Genomic DNA, 26,034 nt, shown 5'->3' with positions numbered 1-26,034 from the left:
CAAATGACCCTTCACTGCTCCTACCCCAATTAGCAAAAAAATATATGGAAGTACTCCAGTCCAAATGGAAGGTGCTTTCTCCTCCTGATTCTAAGTCCTCCTTTCACTTTGCTTCCCTAGAACATTCTTGTCCTTCACACAGACTCCCCACCCCCACTTATCTATAACAAGGATTAGGCATCTCTGGGCCTCCAGCTGTTGCTGGACTGCAGCTCTCAACACCCCTGACCACTGGCCAAATGTTGCAGCCTCCAACATCCTTGGGTGGGGGGCACAGGTGAGCTGCCCATTATTTAGAAGATTACATTCTGCCTTTCAATCTCAATGTGATTTACAATAGCCTATAATATACACCAACATATATACTCAAACCCAAAATCCATGCCACCAGTGGCTCTTAGGCAGGGACCGGTATATTCTTCCCTTCAGCTCTGCATCCACAAAATATACAACCTTATCTAAATGAGTTTTTTGTGTGCTCATTACAGTTCAAGTAGCCTTGTCTCTTTGTTTAAGGACCCTTGCAAGATATTATAGGTGCCCTGTTTAGATTAAACGTGTTTATCTTTTTGGCTCTAGAATAGTTTCCTTACTTTCCTTGTTGTGCTCATTCACGGATTAATTAACAATTGAACAATTAACATGCATTTTGCCTGGGGAAGTCTAGAAGGACTAAGTAAGAAAGATCAACAGAGCAATCCTATAGAGGTTTTGTTTCAGCTGGGGTGCATGGAACTTGTAGAGGAGCCATCCACTCCTAAGGCCCCTTCTAGGCTCACAGAGGGGGGGCTTTTTCCTTTACCCCCCTCTCTATTTCCCTGCTCCCAATCCTGCGTTCTTCATTTCCGTAGGAAGGAACTCCAGAAGTGATATATCACTTTTTCTGTCAGGGGAACAGATCTTTGGATGGGTCACATACAAAAGAATCCAAAGACGGGTAAGAATTCCTTGATGCTGGGAGTGGGCTGCTTCCCTCCCTCCCACCAGTTGCAGCAGTGCCATGGCAACGCTCCTCCAGAAGGCTCCCGCAGCAACTACCAGGCAGCAACTATTATCATTCCTAACCCTTGCTGGCCCTGCTGGCTACTGGGGCCAATGGGAGCTGGGAGACATCTGGAGGGTGAAAGCCTGACATGCAACAAGAGGACCAAGGGGCAGTGTGCAAATTATTTTATGAAATAAGAGAAATAAAATCTCCTCCCCATTTTCCTAAGGCTCTGCATGAACAAGGAGCTGTCTGGGCAATACTCCAGTCAAAAGGGGCAGGAGAAGCTATTTCAGACCCAGTCCCACCCGCTTCTGTCTGATGTGTTTTCCCTGATAAAGTAGAGATGGAGGCAACTGAATTCGTAAATCCAAGGGCACTCGATTCTCCATTCCCCCCCCCCCCGGAAAAATACTGGCATGAAACCACCCTCAGATATCTAAGCAGAGGGGGAAAAGAATGTAGTTTCATCACGTTTTAAAATGGCAAAAAATTAACAGCTTTGAGAGAGAGTAAAAGCACACATTTTGTATCAGCCTTCCCCAATCTGCTGCCCTTTGGATGTTTTAAACTACAACTCCCATCATCCCCCTCGGAAACACCTGGAGGGCACTAAGTTGAGGAAATCTAGTTTGCATCAATGCTACCTCCCCTCTCAACAGAGACTCTTAAGATGTTTGAAGCAGAGACCCAATTCTTGAAAAGGAACTATTGCAGCCAGTTACTCTGTTTTCAAAGCAACACAATCAACCTGAATTTTTTTGCTGGCCAAATGCAATGACCACATCAGGTTTGTTTGGGGGGGGGGCGGTTCAGAAGAACCAAACCAAATCTACATTTACAATGAGAACACTCCAATCCCTAGAAAGTGCTTCTTACCTACAGTATTTTTTTTCGGCCAGCAAGGAAGAGGTAGCTTAGCCAGTTTAAATGCTTTTAGTGGAACATCAGAGGAAATGTCCACAATGGCTGTGAGCAGATCTGAGCCCATCACGGCACTATGCTCCTCCAAGAGTGGAGCAGGGCGGCCGCCTCAAAGAGATCTTCATACTCCAGGTTAGCCAGAAAGCACCTCTTCAGCGTTGTTTCAACTTTGCTTCCATCTCCAAAGCGATCTGTCAATAAGGTGGCGAGTGATTGGTGAAGAAGCCATCCAACCATCTTGGCGGGTCTCAGGTCCTCCAGGCTAAGAGTATCACCACCCCAGAAACTCAGGTGGAGGACGTTGGCTGCAATGCGTGCAGAGAGCCTCTGAAATACAAAAGGAGGTGGGGAAAGTCATAGGCATGGCGGAGTTTGCTTTACCAACCTGATTCAGGTGAGCACCTCTGGTGTGCCTTTCTCTGGTTTCTGTTTGCTAACTTCCCCATTGGAATGAGGTACATTCTCTGGGGGAAGGGGAAGAATTGTAGTAAGCACTCAAAGACAGGCAAGGTGATACTGTATGCCGTTTGAGCCCAATCAACCATGGTAAACCAGCAAATCCTGGCTTATCAGGATGTGTGAACACAGGCCATGGTGGGCTAGCTAGACAAACAGTCTAACCTGGCCTCAGGCAGCATCCTAAGTTTCCAGTTGTTTAAAATAAAATTAAAAAGTGTACAATTCAGAAGATATGGGAGAGGTTTGTATAGTCAGCTTTGCACTCATTTGATACCGTTACTAAATCAAGCCTTCGGTGTCCTGGGCCCAGTCTTGTACGATGTTCTTCCAAAAGAGACTCAGTGGGTGTTCTCAATGTTAACTTTTGGACATTTGCTGAAAACCTTCTATGCTGCCTTTTCTACATCTTTTCTACTCTTAGATGGTGATCTGTGATTCTGGTGTGTGTGTGTGTGTGAGAGAGGGGGGGGGTATATATTTATTTCTGTCTGTCCTCCCCTCCCCACCCCACCCCGGCCATTTCTTGTCATACACCACTTTGATATTTTAATGAAATTGGAGCATATATGTATTTACTTATAAGAGCATGCCAGCTACTCATTCTTCTTGACAAAGATTCCTGGAAGCACCATATCCTCTATTATTTTATCAGCCACAGCTGGTCCAACGAAAGCCATTTGCCTAGACTGTACTAAGGTGGCAGGTGAAGCCCAGCCCTCTTGTCTCATTCAGAGGGTCTTTTGCAGGATTACTGGCTTCTGGGCTTGTATGGCCATTGCTAAGCAAGATGTGGGGAGGCGTGGAAGCCCTTGTGAAAAGAAGAGAGCAACTCTCACCTTGGCCGGATCCCTCCGAAGCAGCAATCCAACCAGCTTCCTCACTTCCAGGGGTACAGTTTCTGGCAAGGGCGGCAGGTCCTTATCTTGATAGCTCCTGCTTTCCAGAGCGGCTTCCCCTTTGCTGTAGAAGGGGTTATGGGCACCAAGGATCTCATATGCCATTGCCCCAACCGCCCATGTATCTGCTTTGCTGTAGTCTATCACAACCCCGGGGCCGGGGGTCGCAGTGACCACCTGTCCGGAAACAGATATGGAAAACAAACCTTCAGACAAGGCCAGCCAAATTTTAAATGCCTCCCAGCAGATTTCTTTAAATGCAAATTGCTTGCTGTTGTTTGGAGGAGCGGTTGCTAATTAATGGGATCAGGAGAGGCATGGAGAGAATTTGAAGCTGGCATATACTTTTTGGTAAAATGCCACTTCTGGCACAGCAGGGGCAGAAGGGATAACATTGCTTCTCAATACCCGCTTTGGTCACCTTACCGTATTTTTCGTCCTATAGGGCGCACCGGCCCATAGGACGCACCTCCTTTTTTTTGGGGGGGGGGAATGAATAAAAAAAAATTATTCCCCCCCCAGCCGCGGCTGCCGCCCCAAGCCTTGCGCACACCTGCCCGAAGCATGGGGCACCCTCCGGAGGGCTCCGCATGCTTCGGGCGACAGGCTGCCGCCACAAGCCTCGCGCGCCCGTCGGGACCTCCCGCCGGGCGCACAAGGCTTGCAGACGCCCGAAGCACGGGGAGCCCTCCGGAGGGCTCCCCGTGCTTCGGGCAACAGGTTGCCGCGCCAAGCCTCGCGCGCTCGGCGGGACCTCCCGCCGGGCGCGCAAGGCTTGCGGACACTCGCCGGGGCTGCAGGCTGCTGCCCGCAAGCCTTGTGAGCCTGCGGGAACTCCCGCCGGGCTTGCAAGGCTTGTGGATAGCTTCCTGAAGCCTGGAGAGTGAGAGGGGTCGGTGCGCACCGATGCCTCTCGCTCTCCAGGCTTCAGCGAAAGCCTGCATTCACCCCATAGGACGCACACACATTTCCCCTTCATTTTTGGAGGGGGAAAGTGCGTCCTATGGGGCGAAAAATACGGTAATTATCGGCCTAACCCAGAAGCTAACTGCATTTTTAAAATGTGCACGTGTAGTGCAAAGGCACATCTAATTTGGAGTAGTTCTTAAAAAAAAATACAAATCATTTTTCAAAAGGAAAGGTTATATGTACAAGATTCTGCAAAGGATAGGGTTATCAAATGGGAAATGGTGGCTATGTACATAGCCCATATACAATTATAGATCACTGTCAAACAAATACAGTCATAAAATAAAGCCAAAATAAACCACAGGTACATGAATGTGTGGAAGGTAGCGACTAAAGTTACAAAACACAAACCCTATTATACCAAGGGAAAGAGAGAGAGAGAGAGAGAGAGAGAGAGAGAGAGAGAGAGAATGAATTACCTCTGGTGCCATGAGGCAGCCGTTGCCCCCACGATCCACATACCAGCTGGTAAAAGGAAGTTTCAAGCCAACTGTTTTGTCGGCCAAACAGCAGCCAAAATCTGAGATGACCAGCCCTGGACACCCAGCTGCAAATGACGGCAAGGGAACAGAGTTACATTCTGAACAGACACACAGCAGCCCAGCAGGAGCAAGTCTCTAGGGCTGTAACCCCCCCGCCCGGAAGGTTCCTTCAAGGGCATATATGACACCACATGTGGAGCAGGTTTAGACACGGCTTGTTTGATCAGCAGCACTACAAACACAGTGCTTTGCAAATGCTGGCAGCTGATTGGGGTTTCCGGGCACAGCGCTATGCAAATATGGGCCACCTGACATCACTGTGGCATCAGATTTTTGACAGGTGGGCAACCGCATCCATCCACCTGCCAAATGTGGCCCATGTGGGGTGGGGAGGATCTCGTTCTGGAATGCTTTCTCTGATAGCAGTGTTCAGGAAGGGGTCATAAGACACTTAGCTGTTATAATCAACTCTAAACTGTTTACAAACCTACATAATATTTGACTGCAATAGTTACATATGCATGGAATGTTTCTTGGGGGTAGGGATAAAGGATGCATTTTCAGAAACTGAAAAATAATGAAGGTTTTTAGTGGAAAAGGTTGAGGTGGGGAGCCTCACCAAACCAGTGCTACGCTCCCAACCTAATTCACCACCACCCTTCACCAAGTAAGCACACACTCTGCATCAGGAGATGCAAAAGCAAGGATTTCTGGTGCCACCTTTAGCTGCGTCCTTCGTTAAAGACCAAATCTTTCCCCTGCAGTTTCTGCCTCATCGTCGTGCTACAAAGCGTTTCTCAGAGGGAACAGAGCATGTGCTTCTACTGCGGACGTTAATTACTCTGCTCTGCTTGCCCTTACTTGTCTCCTGCCCACTTGAGTCTCAGTCAGGCTGAGAGTAATTAACATATCCAACGCCAGAAACTGACAGTGGGCCAAAAGCACTCTGGGCTCTAGCAGAGCATGAATTTGCCCTGGGATTACCTACTGCTTAACGATCCCGAAGCACTGAGTTATTAGCCTATTTGTACTTTGGGACTTCAGAAATTGCTGCTGTGCAGCCAGGCAAACCACAGATGTCCAAAATCAGGGAGCTGGAGAAAACCCATCGACCAATTTGCAACTGCGGGACTGGAGGGCAGCCAATATGGTCAGGCCATTTTGGGTGCTCCTATTACCACTTTGCCTACATTTAATTTTAAGGCTGGAAGAATCCGTTCCTCTAGCCTAGTGCATTTCTGCCTGAGACAGCTTAAGATCCTCAGTGGACAGAGAATGGGCTCTCCTCAACTCCATTTTTCCCATTTGTTACTGAAGTATTAGCTCAGTTGTAGAGCATCTACTCTGCAAACATACATAAAAGTCCTAGGTTCAATCCCCAGCATCTCTGGAGAGAGACCCCAGTCGGAAATGCTGAAGAGCTGCTGGAAGCCAGTGCAGCCAATATAGAGCTAGATGGAACAAGGGAAAGACTCATTGTAAGTCAGCTTCCTAGGCTCATTAGGAACAGCCATCGCTGACTGGCAGAGAACTTGCTTCGCATGTCAAAGATCTTTAGTTGAATCTTTGGCATCTCCATTTACAGACCTCTCTCGGACAGAGACCCGAGAGAGCCACCGCCAGTCAACACTGGCTCGACTCAATGGACCCAAAACATGGTCTGACTCAGGCAAAGGCAGCTTCCTGGGTTGCCTATAACCTAAGTACAAGAAAGATGCATCTTCTAAGCCGGGCGACACAGCAGCACCACGACTAGTTGGAACATCCTGTGTGACATATAATGGGGAGTGTCCCTTCCAAGAGGGCACCTGCAATTATTGTTTATGACATTTGTATGGTGACATTCCAACCAAGTTCTCTGTGTCATTTAATCATCACACCAACCCTGTGAGGTAGCCTAGGTGTGTGCCCCAGCAGCGATTCGAAGCTGGGTTTCTCCCATCCGAAGTGCTTTTTGCTGGTGATATGTGATGATGAGCAGCCTGATGCCAGGGTTTTCTAGCACTGCTCTAGCATTTTGAAGATCTCAGCCTGTTTTCTCCATTCCAAGAACAATGATCCTGCCCATCACTTCTCCCTGACCAGATACACGCACAGGTTTTGCAGCTGCGCTACGTACCGGCGTCAAACTCAACGAGGATGTTGTCAGACTTCAAATCCCTGTGAGCCACTCCGTGTCGAACGAGGTGGTCCACCCCTTCCAGTAGCTGCAGGATCATCATGGTGCCCAGGTGGGCAGCTGGGCTCCTGTCACAGAGATACTGGCGCAGCGTACATGGGTAGCTGGATGGAGCAAGCAAGGAAGTGGCAGCTCATTAGTGGGGTTCCAGAAGCAACACCTAAATCTGGCTGAAAATGGGAACATTGCTTTCTCTTCATCCTTGGTGGTGCAGTGAACATCATTTTCATGTGGGAATGAGCTTGTTTTTTGGAGTTCTAGATAGCAGAGACATCTCCCATCCAACTCCTTCTTTGCTTTGGTGGTATAGGGCAACATGAGGAGCCCTGTTGGATCAGGCCAAAGACCCATCTAGTCCAGGCATCCATGGGAAGCCTGCAAGCAGGACCTGAGTAATTCCTGGGCCCACTTTCCCTCACAATGTCACCATGGAATGGGAGATGGCCCTGGCATGATGCTGCTCATCAACAGCAGCAGAAAGCTTGAAAAAGCATGGGAAGGTGCCTTTGCTATGGGGTATTTGAAATAAATGCACCACATCACCAGAAAATTAAGTCAACTTTCACTAGGTAAAAGGTGTGGGCTGTTTTCTTCTCCAATATTCTCATTCTCTCTCTCTCTCTCTCTCTCTCTCTCTCTCTCTCTCTCTCTCTCTCACACACACACACACACACACACACACACACAGAGAGAGAGAGAGAGAAACTGTTGAAATGACTGCTGAAAATTATGGCTCAGAGCAATTAGCACCCTGCACTCTTTCCTAGGACCTGTTTCTGACTACCCTTGCTTTCTGCTTCTTGACCCATCTCCCTGCTTCAGCTACAGCTCACTGTCTGGCCAGCTTCCTCCAAACCGCACCATGGCCTCATCCTTGATGGAACTGGACATGATGTGGAGCTAATTCTGCTTTCCTCATTTTCTTTCTTTCTTTTAAAAAAATCAAGTTTCTAGTTCTCGTGGGTTAAAAAAGGCATTAACCGTAGAAAGCTCCAGTGTATTGGGGTGATAGTGGAAGTGGATTCTCTTCCTTACCTTTCATCTTCCAGTCTTGCATCTTAACTAATCATTTAGCTATACCAGCCTTCCCGTGGCCCAACAGTTGTTGGACTCTAACTCACATTTGCCCCAGCCAGCATGGCCAATGCTCAGGGATGATGAGAGCTCGGAAACCACATTTGCCACTCGATCACTGTTGTTGGGAGCAGAGGATCAACTTTTGTCCCTAACCATAAAGGTTAGACGCCAGATGCACTTTGCAGCTATACAATCCATGGACCACCCTGCTCTCTCCCAACTTACTTTTTCATCACTAGGAAGAGTGTGCGGCTGTGCCCTATTCCAGAGGGATTCAGTGTGGAGGGCAGAACATCTGGATAGTCCACCGTTGCACCAGGAAGCAGTGGGACGTGTGATGTGAATGCTCGAAGCACCTGGACTATATTTGGATGAGGTTTCAGCCTCTTCTTCCCGAAGACAAGTTGCCTATTTCAAGACAGTTTGTTACCGCTTACAACCACTTATCATTGCTACTGCAGATTTAATTAGCAAAATGAATTTGCAATCTCTAAGTGGTGTGTTTTCTCACAGCCCAGCAATGTAGGCCATTATGTTTTCTGGGCCAGAGTAGAGGCTGCATTCAACCCAGCTCTTCTATGGCCAGGTATAATTTTTTGTCATTGATTGCTCCGTTCTCTATAAAAATGTATTAATTGTCCTATTATAGCCAAAGCATGGCTAAGCTATTGGGGGCTGTGCCTTGATCTTTGTTTCAACATCCTTGTGGCTCTGACTAGTTTCAACCATATACTGGAAAAATGACCCATGGGCTGCCTGACCAGAGGTTTGGAACTTTGCTCCTGGGCAAAGGTCCCATTTATAACTACAAACAATATGCTTTAACTGTTGCATAACAACTGCTATTATTTCCACAAGGGTAACCATGTTATTGTTTTTGCTGCAATGAAGATTAAGAGTCTGTGGCACCTTAAACCACTAAAATTATGGCATATAAGCTTTTTTTGACTTGAATCTGCTTTGTTAGATCTTTATTAGAATTGTAGAACTTACAATTCCATCCCCAACCACAATAACAAGTAGACTCTAGTTCACAAAAGCTTATGCCATAATAAATTTGTTAGTTTTTAAGGTGTCACAAAACTTTGTTGTTATTATTTCTTGTGCTGCCTTTCCAATTTACCAAGGCAACCTAGACAGGTCTCTGGCTGCTAGGAGCTTATGAAATAAAACAGACAATGAGGAAAGCAACAGAAGAAAGGACACATGAGTCAAGGATAGGGATAGTAGGACTGTTACTGCTGTGCATTATTACTGTGCATATTAATAAAAGAATAGGTCTGCACCCTGAGCAGCTTACAATCTTAATTAAGTTGCATGTACTTAAAACAGCCTTCCCCAAACTGGTGCCCTTGAGATGTGTTGGATTACAACGCCCATTAGAATCAGCTCCCTCTCCTACATCATTAAAATTAACAAATTATACCTGGGAGGAGTGATCGCACCAAATTCTCCAGATAAGGCTGAGCCGCTGGCTGGAACAAGCTCCTGTGACATGGAGTTGAGGATGCCTTCGCTTGAAGAACCAGCCTGCAAGAGCACAAACATGAATTATTTTCCTTGTGTTCAAATGAAGGCTGCCTCATCTAAATACAGTGGTACCTCAGGTTAAAGACGCTTCAGGTTACATACACTTCAGGTTACAGACTCCGCTAACCCAGAAATAGTACCTTGGGTTAAGAACTTTGCTTCAGGATGGGAACAGAAATCGTGCTCTGGCGGAGCGGCAGCAGCGGGAGGCCCCATTAGCTAAAGTGGTGCTTCAGGTTAAGAACAGTTTCAAGTTAAGAATGGACCTCCGGAACGAATTAAGTACTGAATTCGATTTCTGAGCCACCCATCCCCATTTTGATGCAGTGTATCATAAAAAGAAGGGACGTGGGGAAATCTGGGACTACAAAATACGCAAGGTCCCAAACACCCTCCTTTCCCCAAAATAAATAAATAAATCCCTTAGCAGGATATGGTAAATATCTTGAAGCATAAAGCAGCGTTTTAAAAAGAAGGGGGTTCCAATATTGGAACAATGATATTTATATTTGGCTCTGAGTCACATGTATTATCTCTGCAATCCTCAAAACAGCCCTATGAGGAAACCCAGTAATAACAATAATGAAGAGAGGATAGAAAATAATGGCTGGAAAGGGAGCTGTTAGGAGGCTTCTTTTCAAATTAATTGTAGGAGGGCTTTTAATGAGGCCCAGAACTCACACAAGTTATAAACTCATCAGGGACACATTGGTGGGATAAGATGTGAACAGCACACAATTATGCCGATTTTAATTCAATACACCTACATCTCCAGTTCCCATCACCTGCAAGAATTTCTCTCAAACACGGTTACTTTTTAAACTACATTGTGGGCAGGGGAAAGAAATTATAACCCACCTGCCTATCTTTATGGGCCAGTCCCCATCTATTTGTGCCCCAGCTGTTGAGTTTTACTGTAGTTTGTTTCTGCATCATATTTGATACCGCGTTTTTAATTTGTTTTTATTTTCTGTTAATCTGCCGGCCAATTCCCATTCAGTGGGTTGGTGCAGGAGTAACGCCAAACAGTGGTTTCTGGTATAACATGAATGAGCCTCAGGTTCACACAAACACACAATCCCTTATGCATAGGGAATACCTACTTACTTACTACAAGGGAGGTCAGAGGAAAGAGCCTTTCAGTCATTCTGGAACTAAAGAACGACTGAAATGGCATCAGACTGGAGCTAGAATGCTTATGTCCACTGCCCTTGCTCACGTATTTTAATTTAATTTTACTATTTATACCCTGCCCATCTGACTGGGTTTCCCCAGCCACTCCAGGTAGCTTCCAACAAAATGCTAACAACACTATAAAACCTCAAACATTAAAAGTTTCCCTGTACAGGGCTGCTTTCAGATGTCTTCTAAGAGTCATATTTACTGAACCCTGATGTAGAAAGCCTTAAGACAGCAATTCCCCCAGTTCTTGTCAAACCATTGTTTGCTGGGTTATCTAAACTAGTTTGCATGGTTTGGGCAACACGGCAAAGTATGTTTTGCCAAGAATATGGAATGAAGGGAGGGAATCTGAATAAGTATGGTTAAGGGATGGAAGAGGGAGTGCACAGGCAGAGTAAGGATTGGCCACTGTGGTTTGGCATTATGTTCCTCAAAGGTTTTAAAGGATTTCTTTAAAAGCCAACACTGCAGGAAAAAGAAGAAAGCACTCCATTTCCACCGCTACCGCACACTGCATTTTCTGATGCTGCTGCTTGTGCTCACTGTGAGAGCTGCATTACTGTTGTTTTGTTCCCAATCAAGCTGTTCATTATGTTTTTCTTCTTCCCAGAAACCTATCACACTTTTCAGAAGAAATAATTGACACCACAGTAGCAACTGCTGGCTCTTGCAGGACATATTTTAGATTAACATCAATTACTGCTCCACTGGACTGAGGTTTCAATGCACTTTCCTTCAACACCTGAGGAGCAAACCAAACACAGGATCCTCACCGAAATGTTCCACATCATCTTGATTGCCAGCGGGAAGCCAGTTCTCCAACAACCAACTTGGCAGAGCTTTTCCCCTCCAGTCTGAGCATCTGAACCATCGCAATGATCAAAATGATCAGCTTTTGGCTCCGAACTTGCTTTGTGAGGCATGGCAAAAGGGGTGGTTGCTTCATACACAGCTGCGCTGCAGCCTTTGCCAATAGATCGTCCAATGGAATACTCTTCCAATTTGAAGCCTTGCTGGCGGAATAAGCCCAGGGGCTCTTTCTGAGGTTTGTTCCTCTGGATAAATATTGTCTGGATGGGGGAAAACAACAACAACAAAAGAGAAAATGCAAATCACAATATTACGCTTATGATAACAGTGCTTTTCAGTCGGCTCCAAGCAGCTCCTGCAGAAGGAGAGGTGAGACAGTGTGGCCGCATTTGGAATACTGTGTACAGTTTTAGTTGTCTCACCTTTAAAAAGGTAAGAGCTGGAGACAGTTCAGCAAAGGGCAACCAAAAGGATGGAGTCTCTTCCCTATGAGGAAATATTGCAGCTTTGGGGACTTTTTTTACTTAGAGAAAAGGCGAGTAAGACAAGATATATGATAGAAGTTTATAAAATTATGCAGTGTGGAGAAAGCGACAGAGAAACACTAGAAGTTGTGGACCCCTCCCCCCAAACCCCCCTCTGAGATTAGTGTCCGACTAAGGATCTGGGACGCGGGTGGCGCTGTGGGTTAAACCACAGAGCCTAGGACTTGCTGATCAGAAGGTTGGCGGTTCAAATCCCCGCGATGGGGCTCGGTCCCTGCTCCTGCCAACCTAGCAGCTCAAAAGCACATAAAAGTGGAAGTAGATAAATAGGTACCACTCCAGTGGGAAGGTAAACGGCATTTCCGTGAGCTGCTCTGGTTCGCCATGCTGGCCACATGACCCAGAAGCTGTACACCGGCTCCCTCGGCCAGTAAAGCGAGATGAGCGCCGCAACCCCAGAGTCGGTCACAACTGGACCTAATGGTCAGGGGTCCCTTTACCTTTAAGGATCTGGGAGGTATGGGTTCAAATTCCTTTTCAAGCCGCAAACCCCAATGGGGGAGACACTGCCTCTCAACCTAACCTACCCCACCACAAGGTGGTTGTTGGGATTAAAAGAAGAGATGGGGAGGACCATGTATGGCACCTTCAGCTCTTTGCAGAAAAAGAGGGGCATATAAATGCAATCAATTATTATTATTATTATTTACTAAATTTGTTAGTCGCTTTATTTTGCCGAAAGCAACTTCCATCCAACCAACCAACCACCTATGGAAGGAAGTGTGGGACGGAGTTGGTAAGGAAATATAAACGTCCCAAATCTATGCTGAAGGCCGCCCCCGTTGCCATGGTAACGAGGCCTAGCCCGCTTACCTGGATGCCTTTACAGGCCTCGCTCGCCTGCCTCTGCTCGGCCAGCGCCGGCTCCAGAAGGGCCAGCCCGAGGCCGAAGGCCAGCCCAAGGCGGCGGGGCCCGAGGGGGACCCGCGGCGCCATTTGCCGGAACAGCAGGAGGCCCGGCGACGGAGGCCCGCCGGTCAGGCCCAGCCGGGCCGCGGCCTCGCGCAAGAAGCCCGGGCGGGCCGGCGGCGGCTGCTGCGGGCGGCGGGCGAGAAAGGCGGCCGGCTTGGGCGGCGCAGGAGGGGGAGGCGCTCCCCCGAGCCAGCGCCACAGCAGGCCCCGGCCCAGCCGCGCGCCCCTTCCCAGCGCCTGCCGAAGTGCCATCTCCGCCCCGCTGCCCAAGACGCCCGGCCCGGGGCTGCTCTAGCTGCAGCCGCTGCCCTTGGCCTCGTCCTCGCGGTTCTTGTTGTTGTTGTTGCTGCTGCTGCGGCCAGGACTGTGACGCCGCAGAGGCGGGGCTGCGGCGCGACCGGGAGGGCCTGTTTATTCTTAGGCCGTGGTGGAAGGGGAAGAGGGCAAGCCTGCCCTCGGGCATGTGCAGAGTGCAACCTGCGTTACACATCGGTATATTTCGAGTACAGTATCTTTACCATTGCTGTTAATATTTTGAAATCAAAACGTGCGGCTTTAATCTTCCTGCTGTTATGTGGTTTGTTCTCATCCAATAATAATAATAATATTTATACCTCGCCCTCCCCAGCCAAGGCCGGGCTCAGGGCGGCTAACAAGCAATAATAAAAACAAATAATAATAATAATAATAATAATAATAATAATAATGTATAATAAAATAACAATAATTTAAATATATAATAAGTAATTAAATAATTATATTATATATTATTACTATTTAACTATTTTTATTTATTTATTTAAATTAATAATATATAATTAATAAAAATGTATAATATACTTAATAATAATTTAAATAAATAAAAATAAGTAATTATTATATATTATTACTATTCAACTTTATTTATTTAATAATAATAATAATAATAATAATAATAATAATAATATACACACCCCCCACCCTATACCTGGAGGTCTCAGGGTGGTTCACAGAACAAAATCAGAATATAAAACCGCAAAATATATAATCAAAATAAAAACAGTAAACCCAATACCTCCCCCCCTAAGCCACCACATTTTCAAAGGGCATAGGATGTCAATCAAAACAACCTAAGTGCCTGGTTAAAAGTAACTTTTTTGCCTGGCGCCTAAAGGTATATAATGAAGCTTATAAACCCCCTAATCCGAGGATCATGGGATAGTTTACAGTATAAAAACACAAAATGTATAACATAATAACAAATGAAACACAAGCACATTCAATGGGGGGAGGATTGCTCCCCCGTTTCATGTGCTTGTATTGGTCCTTGTGCCGTTGAGCATGTGCCGAGTGCAGCCTATATTACATATTGGTATGTTCTGAATGTTTTAAGGGTGTCCTTGGTTTCTTTCTTTTTTAACCTGTTGGCTGTTCCTAACTTAATCTGCCCGTTGTTATTTGATTTATTGCACATTATGTGATACTGTGTATTGCTGCCACCTGCTCTTGCCAATTTATTCGTAGGCAGTGGTGGACAAGAGTACTGTTGAGCTATTGCAGAATGCACCTACACACAGAGAGAGAAGGATTTTGAGTATTTTAACCTGTTGATTTTTCTGGTCTTAATCTGTGGTGGGGAAAAGTCAATAGTACTCTTTGCACCATATAGATTTTAAGAGAGAGATTTGGTGTGTGAAGCAAGCCAGTGGCTGGCCAGATCTATCCAGGAAGCCCATAATTTGGGTGGGAAGGCCATAAGGAAAGAGAGCAAGCAGATTTCTCATAGCAGGGAGTTGCAAACAACCACAACAAAATGGCAAACAAGACCACCGCAATATATCTCAATGCATTTGGGCGGTACCTTCGGGAGACAGTAGTCCCTTAGGTATGAGGAGCCTGACCTATTTCTGCACGCAGGAATTTGTGATGGGAACGCCTTAAGGGCTGTGTGCCTTTAAATTATGTTGCCCTCCTCTGTTACATAACTGTAGCAAAAACACAGCAATTTTGTTCCGTTTTGATTGGAGCGGAGCCATGGAATTAATGCTGGCTGAAGGTGCTTTTGTTCTCTTGCTACATTTAGAGCAGCCTGTAACTAACAGTCTTTAATTATTGGAGAATTAAGCTCATTGTGTTGCCCTTGATAGAATTTTGTGGAGTCGAAAACAGGAAACCCGTAAAGGAAAATATTGCTCTTGGGACGGATAGCGCTACACTCCTTTCTTCCCACGTGCGAGAATTAAAAACGGAGCAAATTAAAAACAAGAGTTAAGAAAAGCAGAGCCCAAATGAAGAAGAGGTGGTGGGGAACCGGGGAACAAAATCTTGATTTCCGCACTACTAGTGTTGTAAACAAAAATTGCCCTTTTCCCTTATGGGGTATCCAAGAGCCCATATAGAGTCCTTACATAGGTTCCCTATTGGTAGGAGAGAATAACAGAGGCCAACCAGAGAATATTGAGAAGCAAAGCAGCAAGTAAGCTTGATCTTTATTGATCTGTTGCCACAGGGTGCTCCCCTCATCCGCAGGAGAGGAGGAGGAACCCAGAACAATGGCGCGCAAGGCCTTATAAAGACTTTTGAAATTGCCACCCTTTAGATCAAGACCACCCGCAGAAACATCATACGTACATCACAGAAGGGGTGTAACCTAAGGCCACCCCTCAGATACATCATACCTACATCACAGAAAAGGCGGTCTAAACAGAAATTTGAATATTGTTTTTCTCCTGCCGTTGTTTATCTCCTGTCTGGCAGGTTACTTGATTGGATTGCCTGGGTAACGTGGCCAGTATTTTGTAATGATAAATACTTAGTTCCTGGGCCAGGTCATAGGCTCACACCCTATTCATATCTTAAATGTGCCCTTAAGATAGGATTTGTGAGGAAAGAGACAATGGTGAGGTTTCCCACTTTGACCTTGCAGAGAAAACATTTGCTCAGTTTAGGAATCAAAATGGTTCCAGGTCGGTCTTCCTGTGCTGATCTATGTACGTGCTTGGTTGGTACGCTTATGAACATTACCATATATCTAAGACCATAAAATTCCTATTACACTAGAAAGGCAGGGACAAAAGGATTCCCTAGCTTCTGTTCTTTCAACCTTCCTGGTGCTGTGGGTTTGTGCCCAAATTCCAATTTAAGAAGGAATGTTCCTGACATTAATTCTGCAGCTGACTTCCTTCAGTTGTTCTGCACCGTCCCATCCAGCCTCCTCCCATCAGTGATTGCACATTACGGCAGCCTTCGCCAACCTGGTGCCCTCTGGATGTTTCAGAACTCCGCCCCGTGCTGATTTCCCAAATGCTAAAAAGGCTGTGCACCTGCAAGAATGACTCTTTACAAGCCGTATCTGAATAAAGCCAGGCATGGAGATATTTGTCAAGTTTCACTCTTTTAATATCGCAACAAAAACAGAAGTGAATACAAGTCATATGTAAAAGGCATATTATGGGAGGGCATTAGGTTGGAAAATGCTGGGCCCCAGGGCAGTGCTGAAATACTGGTGGGAAAAGCATTGCCGATGTAACAGCACACATGATTACAGTTCTTTTTGTGTCGTGTTTTACGGGTGCAAGGATGTCCCTGTACGTAAGTAAAACACACAAAATTATCTTGACAAAAGCAAATAAATGGCATGCAGGAATGGCAAGAATGGCATGCAGGAAACCACTTAAATGAAATTGTATTGATGTGGAAATAATTGGTATAAATGGGTTAAAATGGGAAAATCAATCAAATTATATATATTGGGAGCAAAAGATTTCAGTCACTGAATACACGTGAGTCCTAGACATGCATATGGGTTCAGACGCACACCTTTTAACACTGCAGCTTTAAGAGCTGGTGCTTAGGCACTTCATTTCTCCCTCCCCATCCCTTTTTCATTGTGTGCCATAGCTTTGAGATCCTAAGTCTGTTGACCATGACTGTCTTCTGATTCTTGTAAGAAAGAGTGGGGTGTCGCAGAGAAAAGAAAAGTGCTTTTTGAAAAGGGATTGTCTAGAATTCTAGACATAAGGGTTGAGCCCCCAGCCCTAGAAGTCCCCCTCCTCTCCAGCCTTTTCCACATCTTCTGAGGAAGAGCTGCACCCCAGCTGTGAAGCATCTGCTTTGCTTGCAGAAGGTCCCAGGTTTAATTCCTGGCATCTCCAGGTAGGGCCACCTGAAATCTCGGGACAGAGCTTGAAACAAAACTAAGCTAGATGAACCCATGTGTTCCTGTTTAAATCAACTCTTTATTGAGAACCATGAGGACCGGGATATTTTTTTATATTTTGGAGGAGGACCATAGTTTCTCCTAAAGAAGCTATGGTAGAGCATCTGCTTGGCATGCAGAAGGTCCCAGTTTCAATCCTCAAAATCTCCAAGTAGGGCTGAAAAAGTCTGAAGTCTTGGCAAGCCACTGCCAGTCAGTGTAGAGACGGTTCTGAGCTAGGTAGACCAATGGTCTGATTTGGTCTAAGGCATCTTTCCGTCTTCCACCTGGAGAAGTGCATGCTAGCAATGCATATATTGAGATGAAGCCATCTCCTTTTTTAGGGGAGAGTTCGTGGGGGAAGCCACTTCTGTAAAGCAGGGCATTAAGCTGCAAAAGGATTTCTGGAAGGGACACCAAGGGTCATCTAGTCCAACCCCATCTTTCACCCAAGGTGTGGCTCAAACCCATGACCCTGCGATTAAGAGTCTCATGCTCTACCATTCCTTGCTTTCATAAATATCGCTCTTAGCCGGGTGACTTCCAAAGTAGCTCCCTCCCTGAATGTGCAGGATGGGCTAAAGGAATCGCATTTGAACTGAATATCTGAATCTGCAATAGCTTTGAAATATATAAAAGGACTCTGTCCATCATGCAGGGAGCATTAAGGTCACCAAAGCCTCTGTGGGTTGTTTCTTGTGCTCTTCAGACCATCTTCAGGTCTTCTGGTCCAAAGGAGAAAGGCAGCAAGTCCTCCAAAGTCTTCTGAATGTGTGTCCCATCTGCCTTGGCCAAGAAGATCTCCCAATGTTTGCCGAACTAGATAAGGGTTTAAAAAAAAGAAATCCCACGAGATGGTTGTCTTATAGCACAATCTGATGCATTTCTACCCCAAAGTGTGCCTTCTCACTGAGTGAGTACAGAGTTTTCCAAACTTGGGTCTCCAGCTGCTTTTGGACCACAACTCCCATCATCCCTAGCTAGCAGGACCAGTGGTCAAGGATGATGGGAACTGTAGTCCAAAAACAGCTGGGGACGCGAGTTTAGGAAACAAGTTAGAGCATAAGGAGCACCGAAGCTGGAGAATAAACGACATGGTGCACCTGTAGCAGCAAAATCGGATGCCTTTATCTACTCAACTTGCAATAAAAACATTTCTCTCCCATATTGGTCTCTAAAGCCACAGCAGTATAACTCTTCAGTGGCTAGACTTTACCCCCTGAAGGTGCCCTCTTCCATTGTCTCTCAAGACAGATGGATGCTAGCTTGAAACTGGATCAGCTCAAAGGCCCGTTTAGCCCAGTATTGTATTCTCCCAGTGGCCAGTCAGTTTCCCCAATGGGAAGACCATACAGCACCTGAGTGCAGTAGCACTCAACACCTGGTACAAAGAGGTATAGCACCTCTGATACAGGAGGCATTCAGGAAATCGGCCTAGAACAGCCTGGATTCCTTTTTGAAAACTGGTGTGATATTGGCCACTTTCCAGTTCTTAAGTATGGACTCTGATCTTTATATTAGAAGGCCTGCCCCCTCTCCCCAATTTAAGACTCCCCCTCTCTCTTTAATGCAGTGATGGCCAAACTTGTCCCTCCAGCTGTTTTGGGACTACAACTCCCACCATCCCTAGCTAACAGGATCAGTGGTCAGGGATGATGGAAATTGTGGTCCATGAACAGCTGGAGGGCCAAGTGTGGCCATCACTGCTTTAATGCTTCTCTGGCTTAAAGGAAGCAAGTCATTTCCACAGGAGGGATCTCTTGTCCTTTGGTTCTGGTGTGTTCGTGTGACAATGGCAAAGAAGGGTATGAGGTTTAAAGGAGAGGTCTGTTTACCTCTCTGAGCACTTGTCTGCAAGCCCCACAGGGCACCGCGAAGGTTTCTTGGCTGTTGCTGTTGGAGCAGAATAAAAGTAGAGTTCAGGAGTCTCGCTCATAGCAGAGGAGGCTGTCTACAAAATATGCTAATATGGTGAAAGATTCAAGTTGAAAAAATAATGAAGTCAGAACAAGACACACTTCCCAGATCATTGGGTGGCTTCCAGACCGGTGTCCACTGACCACAAGGTTTTTCCAGCATCCATATCACCACCACAGCATCATCAATTGCCAGTCCAATTCTCCCCCTGCCCCATGCGGAAACCTGGTTTAATCCAGATTAAAAGAAGGATAAAATCTGATAGGTTCAAAAAGGAGCCTATTGCTCATAACCCAGTTGTAATGCCCCAGCAACCCATTTGCAAATCTGAAGGCACCCAGAGTTGGAGGGGGCACTGAAAGCCATCTAGTCCACCCCTTGCACAATGCTTGGGCATCTCCAACAGGTGGTCCCAGCAAGGGGAGCTCACCACCTCTCTAGAAAATTGGTTCTATTGTCAAACTGCTCTTACAGTCGGATCTAGGCCTAGGACTCAGCTACATTAGTCAACAAACAGCGTTTTGAATGTGTTATAAACCTGCAACACCAGATGGCACCAGAGATTTTAAAAAAATCTAAGTGATTTTCCATAGCGGTTTTTTCCTTCTGTTATAACGATTTAATTTCTGACTTATTTATATTGGTTTTTTCCCTTTGTGTAGATCCATCCCTAGACCTCCTAGAAAAGAGCAACAAAAACCCATGTATTCCTTCATTCTGCTTCTTGTGGAAAAAGCTTATCATTTCAATGTTATTTTCTTGCTTTGCACCTTCTTGGTGTCTTTTCCTGTCATGCGAAAGCACCTGAGAAGGGTACAGAGCAGGTGAGAGGGGGGTGGGGAGGGTCCATGGGGCCAAACAGACACACATTTGGCCCTTGGGCTTGAGTTTCTCCAGCCCTGGTCTCTTGTCCCACCAGTTCTCTCACCACAGGTCTCAACAGAAGGCCAGGGGAAGGGGAAGAAGGTCAAGAAATCCATAGCATTTAAGACTTAGTGTATGTAGTGAACTGACTGTCTGGCCCCTTCTGCATTCCTTATTTAAAGCAGCATCAAACCACCTTAAATGGTCATGACTTCCCCCCCTGCCCTCCACCCAAGAATCTGAGAACTGTAGTTTGTTGCTTGGTGCTGAGAGTAGTTAGGAAGCTATTCCCTTCCCAGAGTAACAATTTCCAGAGAAGTTCACCCATCAATCCCTCTTCCTGGTGAATGCTGGGAACTGCAGCTCTTTGAGGGGAATAGGGGTCACCTAATAACTCTCAGCACTCTTAAAAAGCAACAGTTTCCAGCATTCTTTGGGGAAAACCATAGCTGTTTGAAGTGGTGAGACGCTGCTTAGTGCAGATAAAGCCACTAGCTGACAGCAATTATTTATAGCCCACCTTCCAGGATGCAAATCCTCCCAAGGCTGCTTGTTTACCAAGAAAGCAGGATAGGAACAATACCTACCAAATAATAGCTATAGCTCGAAATTTTGTATGCCCTTCTGACACTGCCTTCTGGATCGCCGTACGCTCAGCACACACGCCCAGCGGGTAACATGCATTTTCAATGTTGCAACCTGAAGAAAGCACAAGATGGGTTAAAATCTCTCGTGACAAAGCCTTAGAATCCATATCTATAGTATATTGTACTCATGGCAGCAAGGCCTCATCATGGATTGACTGAACTGTTGAGGCATCACAGAACATTCCATTGCTTATGGAATTGGAGAGCTTGCAGGTCAGCTTTTGGGAGGGAAAAGAACATTGTCAGTTTGACAGGAATTAAAAATTCACTAAGGGTCAAGGGCCGGGGAATGGTTCTGGGGAACTAAGGAGCCAGTTCCTGATCATATTTATATATATATTAAAAAAAAATTGATTGGATTAAAAAAAATCAAACCATTTCTGCCAATCGATCTTTGATACCTCTTACAGAAACCACAGTTAGAACCTGAACTGGTTCATTAAGTATTGTCAAATTCATTCACTTTTTACTCTGAGTGATATCAGTGGTTCTGGTTCATTGATTATACAGTCCACTGGCTAACCCCTGTAGAAGAAAAGTTCTGGTTCAAAACACATGATGATGAATCATCAGTACTGTGGGTTTATTTCCCATTTCAAACCTCACTGCTCCCAAGAACTCACAATGAGGCATTCGGCCCAACCTGTTCAGATGTAGCTGGACCATTAGCCATGCTTGCTGAGGTTGATGGGAGTTGGGAGTCCGATAGCATCAAACAGGCGGCATGATGGCTATTCCGGCAAAGCCTCAGTGCTCTTCCACCCGCAATATAAGGGATAATACTGGTGCCCTGCTTTATAGGGCTGTTGTAAAAGGTAAAGAGTAAAGGGACTCCTGACCATTAGGTCCAGTCGTGGCCAACTCTGGGGTTGCGGCGCTCATCTCGCTTATTGGCCGAGGGAGCCCCCGTACAGCTTCCGGGTCATGTGGCCAGCATGACTAAGCCGCTTCTGGTGAACCAGAGCAGCACACAGAAACGCCGTTTACCTTCCCGCTGGAGCGGTACCTATTTATCTACTTGCACTTTGACATGCTTTCAAACTGCTAGGTTGGCAGGAGCAGGGACTGCGCAACGGGAGCTCACCCCGTCGTGGGGATTCAAACCACCAACCTTCTCATCGGGAAGTCCTAGGCTCTGTGGTTTAACCCACAGCGCCACCCGCGTCCCTAGGGCTGTTGTAAGATTACTGAACTGAGGCATGCAATGTGCTTTTCGGGGGGTGGCCATGTGTTCTACTTTACTGAAGGCATTGCTCTGTCTGAAGGCATCTTCTGTTTGAAAGGCTGCTGCCAAAACAGAGGGCAGGCAAGGGTATGCAAAATTGCAGCTGTGAATTGTGAGCATCAATGCAAATGTAGAAATAACAGCATGGATTTAAGCAGAAAATGCAGTGCACCTCGGCACAATGGAGAAGACCAGGCGACCTGCATGCCACCCCAGCCAGTTCTGAGGGTTCTGGATCTTTCAACCAGACTTGAACCAAATACCCTGCAAATACATTACTACCAGGCCCCAAGTTAAATCCCCAGAGGGTAGGGCAAGGGAAGGTTCCTTGTCTGAAGCTTTGGAGTGCCACTGCTACCCAGAATGGACAGTACTGAGCCAGATGGACTTCAGTAGAAGGATGCATGGCATGGCTGCCACATAGAGGAGGGTCTTCCTTCACTTACCAGAGAAGATCTTCCCATCGGAGGTCAGGAGGGCAGCCCCCACCGGGTAGTTGCTGTAGGGGCAGTAGGCAAACCGCTTGGCTTCTTTGCTTGTGGCCAAAAGGAGTTGAACCTGTTCGGGTCCCAGTGCAGCAGGATTTGGAGTGCCGCCGTGCTGTTGCGCCATTGCAACGTGGAGGCAGTATCTGGCAGGGCCTCCCTCAGCAAAAGCCGCACTCCCAGGGACAGGAGTGTGTGTGCAGGCACAACCCCTGAGATTCACCTTTCCTTTAATTCACATTAGAGGAGAATTGGGGTCTTCCTCTGACAGGTGCCACAGGCAATGCACCAGCGCGCACCTATCTGTTGCTGCAAAAGTGCCCGGCCAAGCTCTTGTCCTCTTTTGCAATGCAAAACAGCTTTCTCTGAGTGAAGTGCTTCGATCTTTGCTCTTTAGCTAGCTACATTGTTTGTGTGCAGTTGGGGGGGGGAGAGGATTTGCCTGCCCTTTCTCAGCAAATGTTCTCTCTGGGAATCATGTTTTCCAAATTATCGCTGCTGCCAAAGGCCAACGAGGTTGGATGGGTCAGGTCAACGTCCCCACATGCTCCTTAGCTCTCTTGACAGCCCCCTTTGTCCTCCTCTGCTCTGGTTCTGTGGTGACTTAAAGGTCCCTGCAACAGAATCAGAATGATGGTGAGATGCAACAGTCGCTCGGGAGTGACAGATGCCTGTTAGATCTGGGGCTCATGCTGGAACGATGTGCTAGGCTTCCAGTGCCTCTGTTTAACCAAGTGGCTGTTGTGGGCGTTTGGAAAGGTTTAGCTGTTGCCTTGGTTCAGGGAAGCAGCGGTGCCCAGCCTCCGTCTCCTGTTTCACCTCTGTGGGTGCCAAAAGTGAGTTTGTTTGTAGATTCGCTGAGCCTGGCTCCGGGAACTTGTGTGTGGACTGATGAGAAGGCAGGTCACGTGTCAAGCCACAGAACACCATAGCAACAAAGGAGATGGGTGTGGAATGCTGGTAGGAAGAAAACACCAGGGAAGAAGGAGGGAGGGAGGGAGGGAGACAGTGCGTACACATAATACAGGAACCATTGGAAGCTGCCTTATACATTGTAAGACCGTTGCTCTTGTCTAGTTCAGCATTGTTTACACTGAGTAGCACCAGCTCTTCAGACAGGATATGTTCCCTGGGACCTTCTGCATTCAAATCAGATGCTCTACTGCTGAGCTACAGCCCTTGTCAAATAGGAAGCTGCCTTATTACTGACTCCATCTAACTCAATATTCTCTACACTGACTGGTAGCATCTCTTCACAACTGCAGATGGGTTTTTTTTTTAATGCAACTTTTAAAAACTATGTGTATGGACCAGAAGCCCCCTCCCAAGCCCCCCAAACTCCTACCATTGTATATAAATTAACATATGCAAATATGAATTTCTGCCATGCCTCCCCCAGTCCTTTAAGCAACAATCCTAATCTCCAGTATTCATCTGCAGTTTCTCCTATCTCCCTTTCTCACCTTTTTGAGGACAGGGGGCCATGCTTTCCCTGCTCTATATGGGAAGCTTGCAGACTAATGGAGTCACGAACCAATGAATGGCAAGAATAATAAACCCGTGTCTTCATTATGCTTTATTGAGGGACCTCCTCCCGCATTGGAAGCTTCTGCAAATGCCTACTGGTCTACCTACATTAGCTGGCAGCAGCTCTCCAGGGCTTTAAGCGCGCGGGGGGGGGGGGGGAATCCAATCTCTAGCTGGAAATGCTGAGGCTTGAACCCGGGACCTTGTGTGTGGAAAGCAGACCCTCTGCCACTGAGCTACATCCCTTCTGCAGTCCTGTGTCCCCTCACCTGTTTGTGGGCTTTCTCAGAGACGAGACAGGCAGAAGTTCAGAGGGAACGTGGGGAGGTTCCTTGGATGTCCCTAGGTTGAAATTTACCCAACTCCAAACTCTTGAAGGCGTTTCTTGTCCTTATCAGTCTTGGACTGCAATTCTGACTCCTCACTGGCACTGTTGCTTATGCAAGATTACACACAGTTCCCCTTTCTGGGGAAGATGGGGGCAAAACAGAAGTTGGTTTTAAGTCCCACCTTCTCTTTGTCACCTGTTAATATTTCACAACTCTTCTGGGCTTTTCACTACCACCCTGGACATTTCCCCACTCTTCCTGGGCAGTGGCACAACCGGTTCCTTGTCCTTATAGGTTAGGGTAATATTTCACCACCCTTCTGGGCTTTTCACCACCACCCTGGACATTTCACCACTCTTCCTGGGCAGTGGCACAACCGTTTCCTTGTCCCTGTAGGTTTAATCTACTCATTTGTATTTGTCCATGCTGATCCGCCACTCTTCCTTCTCATATATATATATATATATATAACATCAGCTCCTTGTTTAGTTTTTTTGCATTGGATTGTATACAATGCTAGTCCTACCCAAAGTAGAACCATTGTAAGTTAATGGACGTGACTAGATTAGGTTCATTAATTTCAGTGGGCCTACTCTGTATCTGAGTTGGATACATCCTATAGGCTTTTAAAACAAAATTAAAGATGTCCCCCATTTTTCTTTTTCATAGGAATTATTGTTGTTGCTGCTGCTGCTACAAGTTATTTCCTGCCCTTCACCCCAAGATCTCTGAGTGGCTTACAGAATTAAAACACAGTATTAAAACAGTTTAAAACAACTCCCCATTGGGGTGAGATGTTTTTAATCAGCCTATGCAGGGGGGGAAAGGGAGGGATTAAGCCCTTCTCCTCCAGCACTGCAGGACTGATTCAGTTGCCATTGATCTTCATTTTTTTTCAATGTGGCAGATCTTAAACAAGCGTCACATACAGCTGCAGCCTAATTTTAAAGAATCAGGGAAGGAACAGAAAATACAGTACTGGAACACGAACAAGCCACCAGATGGCATCTTTGAGCAAGTTAAGGGTTCTGTGTTGGGACCAAGAGGAGGTGAATCATTATCCATCAGCCAAGGTTGAACCTGGGTAGCACACTGTTGGGGCTCATTCACATGTTCAGTGTAATGTGGCCATTACAGATCCAGTGTTAAGGTGTCCTCTTGGCTCCATTCCCTTGATCACACAGATAAATGGCTGAGCATACAAAGAGGCTGATGGATCAGGCCAAGGATCCTGTTCTCACAGTGGCCAACCAGATGCCAAAGCCCAGAAGCAGGAGCCGAGTGCAGCAGCCTTCTCTCTGCATGTGATTCCTATCAACTGTTCTTCAGAGGCACTTACTGTGGAGGTAGCATGTAGCCACAGATAGGCTTAGCCTCCATGAATTTGTCTAATCTACTCTTAAAGGCATCCAAGGGGAATAGGATGAATAAGAACATACAAAGATCAGGCTGATGGTCCATCTGATTCAGCATTCAGTACTTACAGTGGCCTTATGGATACCCATGTGAAGTCCGCAAGCAGTATCCAAAATAATAATAATAATAATAATAATAATAATAATAATAATAATAATAATTTATTTATACCCCGCCCATCTGGCTGAGTTTCCCCAGCCACTCTGGGCGGCTTCCAATCAAGTGTTAAAAACAATACAGCATTAAATATTAAAAACTTCCCTAAACAGGGCTGCCTTCAGATGTCTCTTAAAGATAAGATAGCTGCTTATTTCCTTCACATCTGAAGGGAGGGCATTCCACAGGGCGGGCGCCACTACTGAGAAGGCCCTCTGTCTGGTTCCCTGTAACCTCACTTCTCGCAATGAGGGAACCACCAGAAGGCCCTCGGCGCTGGATTTCAGTGTCCGGGCTGAACGATGGGGGTGGAGACGCTCCTTCAGGTATACAGGACCGAG

General features: G+C 46.3%; 2 protein-coding genes across 2 annotated transcripts; both read right to left on the bottom strand.

The window, feature by feature from the left end:
- Nucleotides 1-1,796: 1,796 nt before the first annotated feature.
- On the bottom strand, nucleotides 1,797-13,347 carry PINK1 (PTEN induced kinase 1). The gene is made up of 8 exons (XM_053400503.1): nucleotides 12,852-13,347; nucleotides 11,457-11,753; nucleotides 9,398-9,501; nucleotides 8,197-8,379; nucleotides 6,835-6,998; nucleotides 4,653-4,780; nucleotides 3,205-3,441; nucleotides 1,797-2,236 (listed from the first exon to the last, which is right to left on the bottom strand). Exons 1-8 carry the CDS (start codon nucleotides 13,200-13,202, stop codon nucleotides 1,976-1,978), a joined length of 1,725 nt encoding a protein of 574 aa, XP_053256478.1. The 5' UTR covers nucleotides 13,203-13,347; the 3' UTR covers nucleotides 1,797-1,975.
- Nucleotides 13,348-17,538: 4,191 nt separating this feature from the next.
- CDA (cytidine deaminase) lies at nucleotides 17,539-23,212 on the bottom strand. The gene is made up of 4 exons (XM_053400511.1): nucleotides 22,227-23,212; nucleotides 20,496-20,607; nucleotides 18,963-19,020; nucleotides 17,539-17,946 (listed from the first exon to the last, which is right to left on the bottom strand). Exons 1-4 carry the CDS (start codon nucleotides 22,390-22,392, stop codon nucleotides 17,833-17,835), a joined length of 450 nt encoding a protein of 149 aa, XP_053256486.1. The 5' UTR covers nucleotides 22,393-23,212; the 3' UTR covers nucleotides 17,539-17,832.
- Nucleotides 23,213-26,034: the final 2,822 nt, after the last annotated feature.

This window comes from Podarcis raffonei, chromosome 8 (genome assembly GCF_027172205.1).
Source record: "Podarcis raffonei isolate rPodRaf1 chromosome 8, rPodRaf1.pri, whole genome shotgun sequence".
In the NCBI taxonomy this organism is placed as follows: domain Eukaryota; kingdom Metazoa; phylum Chordata; class Lepidosauria; order Squamata; family Lacertidae; genus Podarcis; species Podarcis raffonei.
Note: the sequence above shows the minus strand (reverse complement) of the source record. Positions and strands in the feature narration are given on the sequence as shown.